The sequence below is a fragment of the Bubalus kerabau genome, chromosome 9 (genome assembly GCF_029407905.1).
Source record: "Bubalus kerabau isolate K-KA32 ecotype Philippines breed swamp buffalo chromosome 9, PCC_UOA_SB_1v2, whole genome shotgun sequence".
NCBI lineage: Eukaryota > Metazoa > Chordata > Mammalia > Artiodactyla > Bovidae > Bubalus > Bubalus kerabau.
In genome coordinates, this window is record NC_073632.1 from 82,473,871 (window position 1) to 82,487,337 (window position 13,467).

Here is a 13,467-nt window from a genome sequence, read left to right on the forward strand (position 1 = left end):
ATCCAAAGAGATTTAATAACTTTGAAACTCTAAATGAAAGATGTTGCTAGGAGAAATATGTTTCCAGTTCTACCATATTCTTAACTATGCCCTGAGCAAGAGAGAAATAGATCTCTTCCACCATAAGATAAATTTTTAGTAAAGGTTAGTACAGGACAGTTACTTTTTAAATTTTTTTCTACCCAGAAAGGCCTGATCTTGAGATAAACTGCTGAAGAAAAAGGTATTAATTTTCATGAAACAACTATAGTATTGATCCTCCTTAAGCAGTTAAAATGAGATATTGACAATTCCCTTAATAGACAATCTGGTCCAAGGGGGCAACTAAACATTACAGATATTTGTGCTGCCTTGTTCCTCCACAAGCAGAAATCACTATTTAGTTCCTAATGATGGGTGCCAGGTAGAAATCAGGCACATATTGTTACATCCTGAAATGTTCTATGAAATCTTCCATTTTTTTTTTCATATGATGGCATAGTTTGAACTAAAACAGTAACAACAACAAAAAACCCATGCTCAGGCCAAACAGAATATGCGGGCAGAATTCAGCTTTAGGCCCACCCCCATGTCCTCTAATCTAGACTATGGGGGAAAAAAAATGTATGGACTAATTTCCAGCTAAGAGTAGCCAATTTCCTTATTTTTTTCAAACGCTCTGTCTTCCTTGGGCGGGGAGGGGGTGGGGGGGGAATGGTGAAGAAGGAAGCTTAATAATAAACACTTTTAATGCAAAAATTCCCAGTGGCAATATTGTCTCTGTTGTAGCAATTACAGAAATCTTTAGTAATCAGGGGTTTCCTTTAACTAGGGTCATTTTATCAGTCTCTGTAACTCTATATCCAGGTGTGATAATCAAAATATTTAAAAACTGATGAGGCTAGTAGGTAACACTCTTTAACCCCTTTAGCTCTGGAGGGTCTGGGGAAGCACAGCTTGGGGAAGCACAGCTTGGGGAAGTGGATATTTACCAACTCATATGGAAATATTCCAGCATTTTGAATAACTAGCAGAGCACTTCAGTTGAATGTTAACTTTGATAGTATCAGAGCTTCAATTTAACATCACCTTTAAGGCCTGTGCTGTAGGGCTGAGAAAGCTCAAACAATCTAGTAAGGGTGTACACTCTCTAAAGACTAGACTGTAAAAGCCTCTAATAATTTGATAAGAATGCTTTCTACTTTGATAATAAAGCATAATTGAATTTAACAAACAGCAGAAAAATTATACTAACTAAATTACTTAGATCTCTCAAATTAGGGAAGTTCAAATGCAGATTTCTATTCTCATTAAAAGACAGAGCCTTCTCACTGCGCTACTGAGTGTTCTGCCTAACTTAAGAAAAATTGCTTCCTGAACCACATGGGAGCCTCTGGATGAACCAGATTTTTCTTCCAGGCTGACCTCAACAGTTAAACCAGAACTGGGTCACAGTTCTTTTGATAAGGGGGCAGAGACATGGAACCCGCACATTTAGTGCTGTCCTCCTCGTCCTTTTAGTCTAGCTTGGCATCAGGTTTTACAGACCTGTACCATGATTCAGGGGGCAATTTCCTGGCTCCAGCTAGTCACTGTTTGCGGAACTTTCCCTGACCCTTGACCTCACCCAAAGGCAGAGCGGACGGAGTCAGGAGTAATCTAAGGAAGGCCATCCATGAAGGAGAGAACTGAAGATGCAGCCCAGCAACAACATACATTGGGAGCTGGCGATCTCTGCTCCAACCCCTCTTCTTTGTGATTAACCTGCCAGTTATGAAGTCAGGCCCTTCACCTCTCAGGGACTCTGCCATCCAGTCGAGCCATCCAAATTGTTCCCAGTTCTAAGATCCGATTACTTCAGACTATTCAATCAGATACCGTCACGTGTCAGATACTAGCTGACACAGTACTGTCATTCCACAGAAGTGTGGATAGAATACTGGTCGGTTTATCCCCGCTCCCAACATTGCCCCAATTTTAGCTACGGAATCAATAAGCTAGGTTTAACTGAAAATTACTGTGAAATCCCGATTATGGTTTGTCTTAGATCCATGTTCACAAAAATATAAAATTCAAGTGCTAAGTGGCCAATTCCAAAGAAAAGAGGAGTAGACAACTGCTAAGAATAGTACGCTATATTTTACACTAAGAGAATTGGCTTGAAAATAAAGGCTACTTATGAAAGGAGCTTCAATTCATAATACTTTTCCCTAACATATAAAAGGCCCATCTAATACCAATGATTTAGGCAAACTAGGTTAAAAAAAAAGATTTAGGTTAAAAGGCAAGAATTGGAAGTTGTTCAAACATTTACTGCTTTAAGAGATTAATTCTAACATCAACACATTATATTATACATTACAATGACACCGTAACTTTTATACAATACAAAATATACAAATACACATGCACACATATAGAACATGCACGCATTACAATCTTTTTTAAAGACTATAAACACTTCAAAACCAGTTTCTTAATAAAGCACTCAAAAAAACCACAATTTGTTACTTTTAAAGAGTGTTTTTATATTGCACAATAATTCTTTGGTTTGTCAAATTTAAAATTGTTTTAGTTATGTAAAACAAGTAGCTTATCTTAAAAGCTTGATTTTTCATTCTATGATATATAAATATGTAGAATGAAACTTTAATTTTATAAGTAACTCAGCATTCATGTACTGTAAATCCATGGGATGAATAAAACTCAAAATTCAAATGTTAACTGGAGGACTATGAATATTGAAATTTTTAGGAGGTTTACATAATGATATTCTTAAAGTTGGGCCATATCCCTTTAAATGAACGGACACCAAAAAAACCAGTCACACACACAAGAAATGCAGTAAGAAAGGTTTGGTTAAAGGTAAAATAAGTTAGCAAAATGAAATCTGCCAACATGAATCATTTAAAAAGATTTTTTAGAATGTTAATGCCTGGAATTCCCCAAGTACAGATGAAAAGTCAAAGACAATCTGATTGAAATGAAATAAATGTTCATAACAGATTATTAGCATGTTGGTGGATAAGTGGGTGATTTCTGGAGCTGTAAACTCCTGTACTAAAAACTTGAGAGAAGCACCGCTTTTCATCACTGCTAAATGCAATCATTCAGCCAAGTTCTAAAATGAGAAATGTTCTTGTCGCAAGGAAAATGCTGCTCAGACGTTTATTGCTTTTTTACTCTGAAGTTTTTTTCTTCCTATTTAAGAAACGTAGGGAAAGCAACTTCAGATGCTTATTCTTAGCTGTAAACATCCAGAAAATAAAAGCATTAAGGAAATAACAGAACACTTTTTTTTGTTTTCCTTTTGACTGTACCTCTATCTGGAGAATTTAGTAAAGTTGCAGATGAAGAGGAGAGCCGCTTGCTAATGACGGGATCAACATGTTTCGAAAGATTCATGGTGGAAACTGACCGCCTGTCTGGATCTAAAACAAATGGAGATAATGCTAATTGACAGCCAGCATGCAGGATTGCAATTTCCTAGTTCACTGATGGAAGGAAAAACTAGGATTGGATGCTTTCAGCTCTATGGCTAGATCTTTACTATAGCACAGTTTTCTAAGTGGACATTTTAAGGTAACTTAAAGGCTAGAGATAATACTCATTTTTCTTATAGGAAAATAAAAATATTAAAGAACTATTCAATTCACCAGTTTGTCAGCCAGGGAAATTCAAGCATATGGTTACAATACAACAAACGGAGGAAGACCAAAGGAAAACCAGTGGCGGGCAACGAAAATGACGAAGGCAGCCCACGAAGCAAAAGCGGGTCTACAGGAGAGAATGCCTTCATCATTTCCCAAAGGAGAAACGATGGGGCAGTAATAGTGCTGGCGAGACAGAATGCAAACACCAGGGTCTGTGCATCTGCTGATACTTTTGCTTGTAGAGTCATTTTACAAAGGGCACTAAACTGCACTATAGAAAAACATTAAGCAGAAACAAAAAAAAGCAACACTGCAGGTGCGGAAAGGGTGGCCCCTAGAGCATTTCTTTTTAAAAAATCTACTAATGACCACCCCTGTGTGCCTAGATCACAGAGATGAGTGTGGTTTATAGACACATTATAGAATCAGCCCACAAACTTGCCAAACAATATTGGTGGCCGTGCAAAGACAATCAGAATTAAGTTTATTAATAACATTCTTATTGCTGCTGGGTAATTTTAGAGTAATTCTTCAAGTTAGAAGAGAAAGAATAGCTGTATAAAAGGGAAAAATCAACTCTGATGATTTGCTCTCTGAGCAGTGGACCAAGCTGTAACCATGCGCACTACTGTACATCACATTCCCTGAACACAAGTACATATAATGAAAGTCTAAAAACCCTCATTATTTTATTTATTTAGGATGCAGGGAGTTGTTCTGATCTATATTAGCCAAAGTTAAAAGACTCTTGATGTATTTTATTTTCTATGGTCAGCTTCTTCTAAAACTGAACACAAACCAAAATATTCCTTGTGGGAGAGACCTTCAAACCCTGTTCCCACATGTCTAAACTAACCCTGGGAGTAAATATATTAGACTTTCTTCCCCAGAAAAACCACCTGTGGCTATTATTTACAGTGTACAGGGGATAAGCACGTCTTCCACCAACATCAGATATTCCTGTCTTCTACAGGGACTCATCTTTATAGTTGAAGCAATTAAAAAATTTTTAATTTACTGAAGTATCATTGATTTATGTGAAGTGATTTAATCATCAAAAGAAAAAACCAAACATCATTTCTGTGACTCAAATTCACACTTAATGGATGGGCTCTTAAGGGAATCCTAACAAAGAAAAGACTTAGGGTAAAATGTCAAAAGAAACAATGACAAAATGTGAGGTTTAAGGACACAAAGAAGGATAAGGAAAGTTATTTCCAGGACATTTCATAGCAATACATTGTCTGATATTGCTTTATATGTTCAGCTTCAGTTGGGGGGAAATTGTGTCTATATGCAGGCCTATCACACATAATTAAATTTATGGAGATAAAATATGTATTTATTATATTACTTAACAAATAAGAATCTTTATTTTCCCTCTCTGAACAAAACACAAATTCACAAAAGGATTTGTGAAGAACTGGATTAAAAAGTATAGTCTTTACAAAGCAGGGCTAGCTGATGTGGGAACAGTCAGACAACACATTGATTTGATCTAGATTAAAGTTAATTTCCAGGATTTGTTTGTTGTATCTACCACAAGTTAGCATTGTTGTGAAGTAAGGAGTAGGCAAAATGAGCAAGACCTGGTTACTGCTCTTGAGATCTCGGCAAATTATTCTGACCATTGAGAATTTTGGTATATTCTCATTATTTTTGAACTTCTCTATTATAGGAGCAATTTTATCCAATTCACAGCCCTAATAAAAAATGATTTATCCAACAGCTCACAAATACAATTGAGTGGCAATAACAGAGGTCGTATATTGAACTCTAAGCATGGAAGCAAGAAGTAAAGCTAAGTAACTTGACATCCCCTCAGAAATGTTGGAGGGAATTCCCTGGGAGGCCAGTGGTTAGGGCTCCCAGCTTCCACTGCAGTGGGTATGGATTTGATCCCTGGTCGGGGGAACTAAGATACTGCATGTCACACACTGCAGCTAAAAAAAGAAAAGCTTGAAAGTCTGCACAGGTTTACCTGTTTAACAGGCACATGTAAAACATGAAGCCACACAAGAGAGAAATAAGTAAGGTTATAAAAGCATATACCATGATGGCTTTTTTGCATGGAACAAATATGCAAAATTATACCTAGAATGAAATATCACATGTAAATAATCCTTATGACCACAGATTTGATGTGCTCCACTGCAAATACAACTGGGTCATGAAGAGCCAAGAGGGAAAAAACAAATTTGGTTCACTGCATAGGAAAGAAAGGTGTAGCAATATGCTTTTAGATTTTTTAAAATGATGAGGTTATAGAAGATACACTGAATGTTAGGAATGAAAGGGAATAGAGAAAACAAACAAAAATCCATAGTTACTTATATGAAAACTGAAAGGGACAATAGCTGTGCTGATGGAGGCAGAGTGAAATAAAGCCAAACTGGATGTACTTTGACCTCAGGTGATTTATCAGTGAAAAAACATTTTCTTTAAGGTTTTATCCAAAATGATCATTTCAAGAGAAAGTAAGCAGATCACCGGTAATTACTTTATTTCAATACCTTTAAGTCACCCGAGTTATATTATCAACACTTGAGAAACACTGTGCCATGTCCCAGATCTAGGTCTATGCAGTAGGATATTAAGCATGCGTTATGAGTAAGGTGGCAATGGTGCAGCTATTGATGAACTGGCCCCAGTCTGAGGTGCTAGCTACAGGTCAGGCAATCAGCAAATCACAAGGAGGTCAGTACCAGGTTTTCTAGTACCACCAAAAGTTGTGAAGTGGTGGTCCAGGCCTGCTAAATCGAGAAAGGTGAATGATGATTCAACAAAACCACCTGGGGACAGAATGTAAGACAATGATTTTCCAAAGTAAAAAAAAAAAAAAAAAAATCTTATTAGACTCACACATATGAAACTGACACACTACATAAAATTCAAGGTGTATTGAATTTACAGTACAAAAATAAAGTCTTTCATTAAGTCCAAATTTTAGGATTTTTAGTCAATTTAAGTACAAGGAATCACTTGGACATTCACTACTATTTCTAGCTTCAGAAATCTGCACTTCCTCTTGCAGAGCCTTTGTGTTGCATATACTTTAGGATCAGAATACATAAGCTCATAGGATTGATTCTGAACTGCAACAGTGCTAGGATTCTCGCAGAAAAAAAGGCAAAACTGGTTAACCCATTCTGTAATCTTGAAACCCCTATGCAAATAAATTACCAAAATAATGTAGAACTGAAAATAGTTGCTGAGAAAAATTGCACAGATCTCTGTTTCTTTCAAGAACTTTGTAACAAATGAGAAAAGCAGGGAGGGAGGGAACCTTATCTTCTTATCTCCATCACCCTCTTATCCTCAAACAGTAGAAGCATCATTTCATTGTAGCTTAATTATTTATGCAGGTTTTTCAAAACAAATAGAGTAAAAAAGTAACTGTGACTTTAACTGTGATTTAAAAAATAATGATTTTGGAAAGAGGCTTCTCCATTTACCTGTGTTGTGGATGCTTGGGCTCCCATGGAGAACACCTCCCCATGACCACCGGTTTTGTTTCTGTTTTGGCTTCTGGCTCCTCTCCATTGTACGTCGCACAACAGCTTCATGACGTTCCTTTAAATGGAACAGAGGAGCTGATGATTAGATTCTACCTGGTTGTTGGAGGATTCTTCAACTTAAGGCAGAGTGGGGTGAGAGGTACTACTTAAATTTCAACCTTAATACTCCTAATACTCAGAAGATTCCTAAGCTCTACACTTTAAGGTGAGAGTAGTACTATCAACATGGGGGTGGGTGGGTGGTAATTATTAGGTTCCAGCTGATAAAGCCCTTGGCATACAGCAGGTACTTAAAAAAAGGACTATTACTATTACCACTGACTTCCCAGGTGGCACTAGCAGTAAAGAACCTGCCTACAAATGCAGGAGTCGTGAGACGCAGGTTCCATCCCTGGGTCGGGAAGATCTGCTGGAGGAGGGCGTGGTAACCCACTCCATATTCTTGCCTGGAGACTCCCATGGACAGTGGAGCCTGGTGGGCTACAGCCCATAGGGTCACAAAGAGTCAGACATGACTGAAGCATCTTAGCACACTGCAGGGAGTGTGATGCTTTTCCATCAACTCACATAAGCCCATAGCACAGGTCTTAGTTTAATCAGACGTGTAACACATGTGGTTCTGTATTTAAAAACAGAATCTAGAATCTGAAGATGTGGGTAATCCTAACCCACAATTTAATGGACTGTATGACTTTGTGTGACTTAGCTATTCTGAGTCTAAAGCTTCATTTCCATAGAAAGTGGTAACACTCAAAGGTTGAGTAAGACTTAAATGAGATAACTGATGTGGAAATATTTATAAATGGTAAAGCCCTACAGAAATCCAGTTGCTGGGATTAACACTTCAGCATGCATGAAGTAAGCATAAATAAGTTATAGGTCCAGACCGGAGAAATGAGTTTTTAAAGGTCTTGTGGAAACAATGACAATCACGTCATTCTCAACCTGATTTCCACACCACAACCTCCCTAGAAACTATGAAAGTCAAAGTTGCTGAGTCATGTCTGACTGTGACCCCATGGACTATAGCCGGCCAGGCTCCTCTGTCCATGGAATTTTCCGGCCAAAATACTGGAGCGGGTAGCCGTTCCCTTCTCCAGCGGATCTTCCTGACCCAGGGATTGAACCCACATCTCCCGCATTGCAGGTGGATTCTTTACTGTCTGAGCCACCAGGGAAGCCCCTAGAAACTATGACTGCTGGTAAATCTGCTGCCTCAGACATTCTGGCTGTGCATCCTGGCGCCTCAGTGGGAAGCTTCACAGTTAATGTGCTGTTTCTGAAACAGACGTGCCTCCCATGTGTCCCCAGGGCAGCATCTCACCTTGTCCTCCTCGAGCCTCTGCCGTCGCTTCTCCTCCACGGCAGCCCTCCTCCGTTCCTCCTTCAGCCTCTGCTCTTCTAGCTTCTTCTTCCGCTCCTCCAGGTGCTTCTCGTAGTGTTGCCTGGCCCGCTCTTTTCTCTCTAACCAGACGATTTCTCTAGCAGCTTCAGGAGGAAAAACAAGAGAAACCAAACACAGGCAAATTTAAAACCTTAACAGTTGGGGATGTAGAAGTGACCCACATTTAACAAACATGGATGGGGTCTTTGGTTTTTATTAACCAACCATGGCCTGTGCTTTCCTCAAATTTTCAGGGAAAAAAATACTACTGTTGATTTTGAGCATAATTTAATATGCAAACAATGAGGCAGAAGAAGATGCGCTTAATTCTACTCTTTGGGAACTGGAACAGCCCTCCAGTTTGGTATATTATTACTGCAGAAGAAGGCATGCATCACATACTCTAGCCTCAAAGCTGATAGCGATATGATACTCTCAAACTCAGCAGCACCATCTGTCTCTCTCTCATTAAAATATGTGATATCCTTCAGATCGAAAGCCTGTGACTTCCTTTCAACATAGCATTGGTTCTACAAATGTTAAAAGGATTTGGAAGAGTGGATATGTGTATATGTAAAACTGATCGACTTTACCATTCAGCAGAAACTAAAACAACATTGTATATCAACTATATTCCAATCCCCAAGTGGCACTAGTGGTAAAAAAAAAAACAAAACCCGCCTGCCAATGCAGGAAACATAAGAAATGTGGATTTAGTCCCTGGGTTGGGAAGATCCCCAGGAGGATGGCATGGCAACCCACTCTAGTATTCTTGCCTGGAGAATTCCATGGACAGAGGAGCCTGGCGGGCTACCGTCCACAGGGTTGCAGAGTCAGACACGACTGAAGTGACTTAGCAACAGTTCAGTTCAGTTCAGTCACTCAGTCGTGTCCGACTCTTTGCGACCCCATGAATCGCAGCACACCAGGCCTCCCTGTCCATCACCAACTCCCGGAGTCCATCCAAACCCATGTCCATTGAGTCGGTGATGCCATCCAACCATCTCATCCTCTGTTGTCCCCTTCTCCTCCTGCCCTCAGTCTTTCCCTTCTTCAGGGTCTTTTCAAATGAGTCAGCTCTTTGCATCAGGCAGCCAAAGTATTGGAGTTTCAGCTTCAACATCAGTCCTTCCAATGAACACCCAGGACTGATCTCCTTTAGAATGGACTGGTTGGATCTCCTTGCAGTCCAAGGGACTCTCAAGAGTCTTCTCCAACACCACAGTTCAAAAGCATCAATTCTTCAGCACTCAGCTTTCTTTACAGTCCAACTCTTACAACCATACATGACTAATGGAAAAACCACAGCCTTGACTAGACAGACCTTTGTTGACAAAGTGATGTCTCTGCTTTTTAATATGCTGTCTAGCATATACACCAATAAAAATTAATTAAAAAAAAAAAAGATTTGGGAGAAAATTCCAAGGAGCACATGTATACCTGTGGCAGATTTGTTTTGATGTTTGGCAAAACTAATACAGTGTTTCAGGTTTAAAAAAAATAAAAAATAAAAAAAAAAAGATACGCCTCATGGGCATATCGCACTGAGTCAGCAAAAGGATGTGAGGGATCAAAGGAGCAGCCAACCTGGTCTCTGAATTGCTCCTAATCTATTTAGGCAAGACATTATTATCACAGAGTGAAAATATACAGCTCAAAAAATATTGTTTAATGGATGGACCTAGGGAGTGTCATACTGAGTGAAGTGAATCAGACAGAGAAGGAGAAGTATCATATAACATCCCTTAGATGTGGAATCGAAAAAGAAATGATACGAATGAACTTACAAAACAGAAAGAGACTCACAGACTTAGAAAATGAACTTACAGTTGCCGGGGGCAGGGATAGTTAGGGAGGTTGGGAAGGTCATGTGCACACTGCTGTATTCAGAATGGATAACCAACAAGGACCTATTGTATAGCACATGGAACTCTTCTCAATGTTCTGTGCCAGCCTGGATGGAAGAGGGATTTGGGGAAGAATGGATACATGTGTATGGATGGCTGAGTCCCTTTGCTGTTCACCTGAAACTACCACTACATTGTTAACTGGCTATACCTCAATGCAAAGTAAAGTTTACAGTCTGAAAAAAAAAAAAAATCTATATGACCTTAAAAAAATATCATTTAATGATGGAATGCTTCCTTTCTTCTTTACATATACATGTACTTTCCTCATTTCCGGGCACAAAACTTTTTTTTTTTTTTAATATGATGCTTCCTTCAGCCATGATAGCTAAACACATTTTTAATGTTAGTTGTTAATACTGTACGCAAAAATATCCAAACAAAGTATAGAGCATAAACCTGGAGGGCACTACATGGTATATACATTAAAATGTTGCTTTTTAAGAGAAAAACAATGAAGTTCAGAACATTTAGCTTCCTCTAGATATTTAATATGAGAGATTCTGTATTCCTGCTACCATTCAGTCTTTTCAGAGCTATTCACTTCAGGAGACAAAGCCATTGAAAGGGATGTGAGCTGACTTGCCTTTCAGGGGAAGAAAAGGAGGAGGACAAACGCACGGGGAGCTTGTTCTCTGACATCACTCAGGGTGGCTCACAGAGATCTGGGTTTCCCCAGCAGCCCTGCTGTTAACACATGGTGAGACCTGGACACTTGCATTTGGATTTCCGTTTTCTCTGGCTTGAAACATGAAGAAACTGATCTTTAAGGTTCCTTCCTTCCAATGTTCAAATCTCATGGTTTTAAAGAAATTCTCAGGCTCAAGTTAGACATTTACTCTGAGCAAAAGCACACAGCATGAAGGAATGGCTACCCACTCCAGTATTCTTGCCTGGAGAATTTCATGGACAGAGGAACCTGGCGGACTGCAGTTCACAGGGTTGCAAAGAGCATGACTGAGCACACACACACTCAATAACTATTTACTGAATGATTAAATAAATAAAAAAATACTCTGAGAACATATGTTAAAAGTAACATGGACAGCATTATTCACAAAAACCAAGTCATGGAAGCAACGTAAGTGTCTGTATCAATAGATGAGTGGATAAAGAAGATGTGGTAAACACAGGCCATGGGATATCACTCAGCCATAAAAAATCATGAAATCTTGCCACTGTGACAACACAGATGAACCTAGAGAATATTATGCTAAGTGAAATAAGTCCTACCTCAACCTGGCCCCTTCATTCTCCCTAGAGACCTTTGGCCTTACTGTACCTTTCAAACAAACCATACCTCCCCCATCTCTTTGCTCCCGAGGTTGTGGTTGTTGGGAAAGTTGCTATCCTTGTTTCCGTCCAAACAGTCATCCTTTAAGGCAGTAGTTTCATAAAAGCACAGATTTCTGGATTCTAACCCTCGTTCATTTTTACCACTCCCAGGATGAGGCCTAGCAATCTGCATTTTAAACAAACCTCCTAGGTTATTTTGATCCCAGGTGATCCATGATGGCATATGGAGGACCGCTCTTAACTTCTCCAGAAGTTTCATCTCTTCAGGGCTCAACACAGGTCTTATGACATCTACCACAAACTTAAGCATTTCTTATATTCTGATTTCTGTGTAGCAAGTGACTATTTCCCTTCCTTTTCCTCCCATTCACTCTAGTGTTTTTCAGGGCTTCCCCAGTGGCTCAGCTGGTAAAGAACCTGCCTGCCAATGCAGGAGATGAAAGAGAAACAGGTCCGATCCCTGGGTCGGAAGACCCCCTGGAAAAGGAAATGGCAACCCACTCCAGTATTCTTGCCTGGAAAATTCCATGGACAGAGGAACCTGGTGAGTTACAGTCCATGGGATCTCAAAGAGTCAGACACCACTGAGTGCACATACACAGATACTGTTTTTCACAACTTGTGTATAAGCAAGGGCCTTAATAATTACTTCCTGATTCATTGCGAACAATTGTACTTCTTGACTCATTCACCCTTAACTGTGTGGTCTTAGGCAAATTACTTAACTTCCTTACTCCTCACTTCTGTCAGGGTAAATTGTGGCTAAATATGGGACCTTCTCATAGAGTTTACTGTGAGGATTAAAAGAAGCATTACACCTAACACAGTTAGAATAGTTCTCAGCACTTGGCAAGCATTCAATAAATATTAGCCATTATTGCCAAATTTGTCACCATAATTTCAATTCAGAAAATTCAAGGTAGTTCTTAAGCTTGTGCTATCAAACAAAACAGAGCTAGATATTATAACAATAACAATTAGTTTTATCCCAAATAATCTTTTAAATGAAGAGCATTTCTTCATCAAACTCTTAACTTCCACTTCTATTTTCTACCAGGAAGTGGAGATCCTATTGCAGTGCCTTCTTGAATAATTGTCATCTTTACACAGTCATACAGAGAACAGGCAAATAATGGTGAAATAGCAAACAATGGTTTCATATTATTGCAGAGAATGGTGGTGAGCACCAGGATTATTACCAAGTACAGATCCTGTGACCCTTTAAACAGAAGGATAATGCATAAAAGATTTCAATATTTTAGTAAGAACTGAAAGCTAACTTATCCTAAGAGGTTTAGTTACTTAAAATATTCCCTGTGGATGATATATAATATCAAAGTTTTGTATTTTCTCATTAAGAAATGAGGCTTCTGAGCATAAGAAAAAGAAATCAACACTTGCTATGGCCTGAATTGTGTCCCCTCTCCCAGCAATTTGTACATTGAATCTCTACTGCCCAAAGTGACTGTATCTGGAGCTAGGGCCTTCAGGAGATGGTCATGATTATATGAGGTCATAAGGGTAGGGACCTAATCCAACAGGATTCAGTTCAGTTCAGTCACTCAGTTGTGTCCGACTCTTTGCGACCCCATGAATAGCAGCACCAAATTCCTCCTTATCCGTCACCAACTCCCGGAGTTTACTCAAACTCACGTCCATCCAGTCGGTGATGCCATCCAACCATCTCATCCTCTGTCATCCCCTTCTCCTCCCACCTACAATCTTTCCCA

The 13,467-nt window shown here is 39.2% G+C and overlaps 1 protein-coding gene across 6 annotated transcripts in view; it reads right to left on the minus strand.

Annotated features, from left to right (window-relative positions):
• Positions 1-13,467, minus strand: part of MAP7 (microtubule associated protein 7) — a 178,553-nt gene that overhangs the window by 27,061 nt on the left and 138,025 nt on the right. For 5 of the 6 annotated variants that reach the window (XM_055535723.1, XM_055535722.1, XM_055535724.1 and 2 more), the window contains 3 exons: positions 8,475-8,638; positions 7,088-7,205; positions 3,300-3,410 (listed from right to left, as the gene is read on the minus strand). In XM_055535723.1, coding sequence (XP_055391698.1) covers positions 3,300-3,410; positions 7,088-7,205; positions 8,475-8,638 — 393 coding nt within the window. The remainder of the gene's footprint in view (positions 1-3,299; positions 3,411-7,087; positions 7,206-8,474; positions 8,639-13,467) is intronic. The other variant, XM_055535725.1, reaches the window with a different exon arrangement.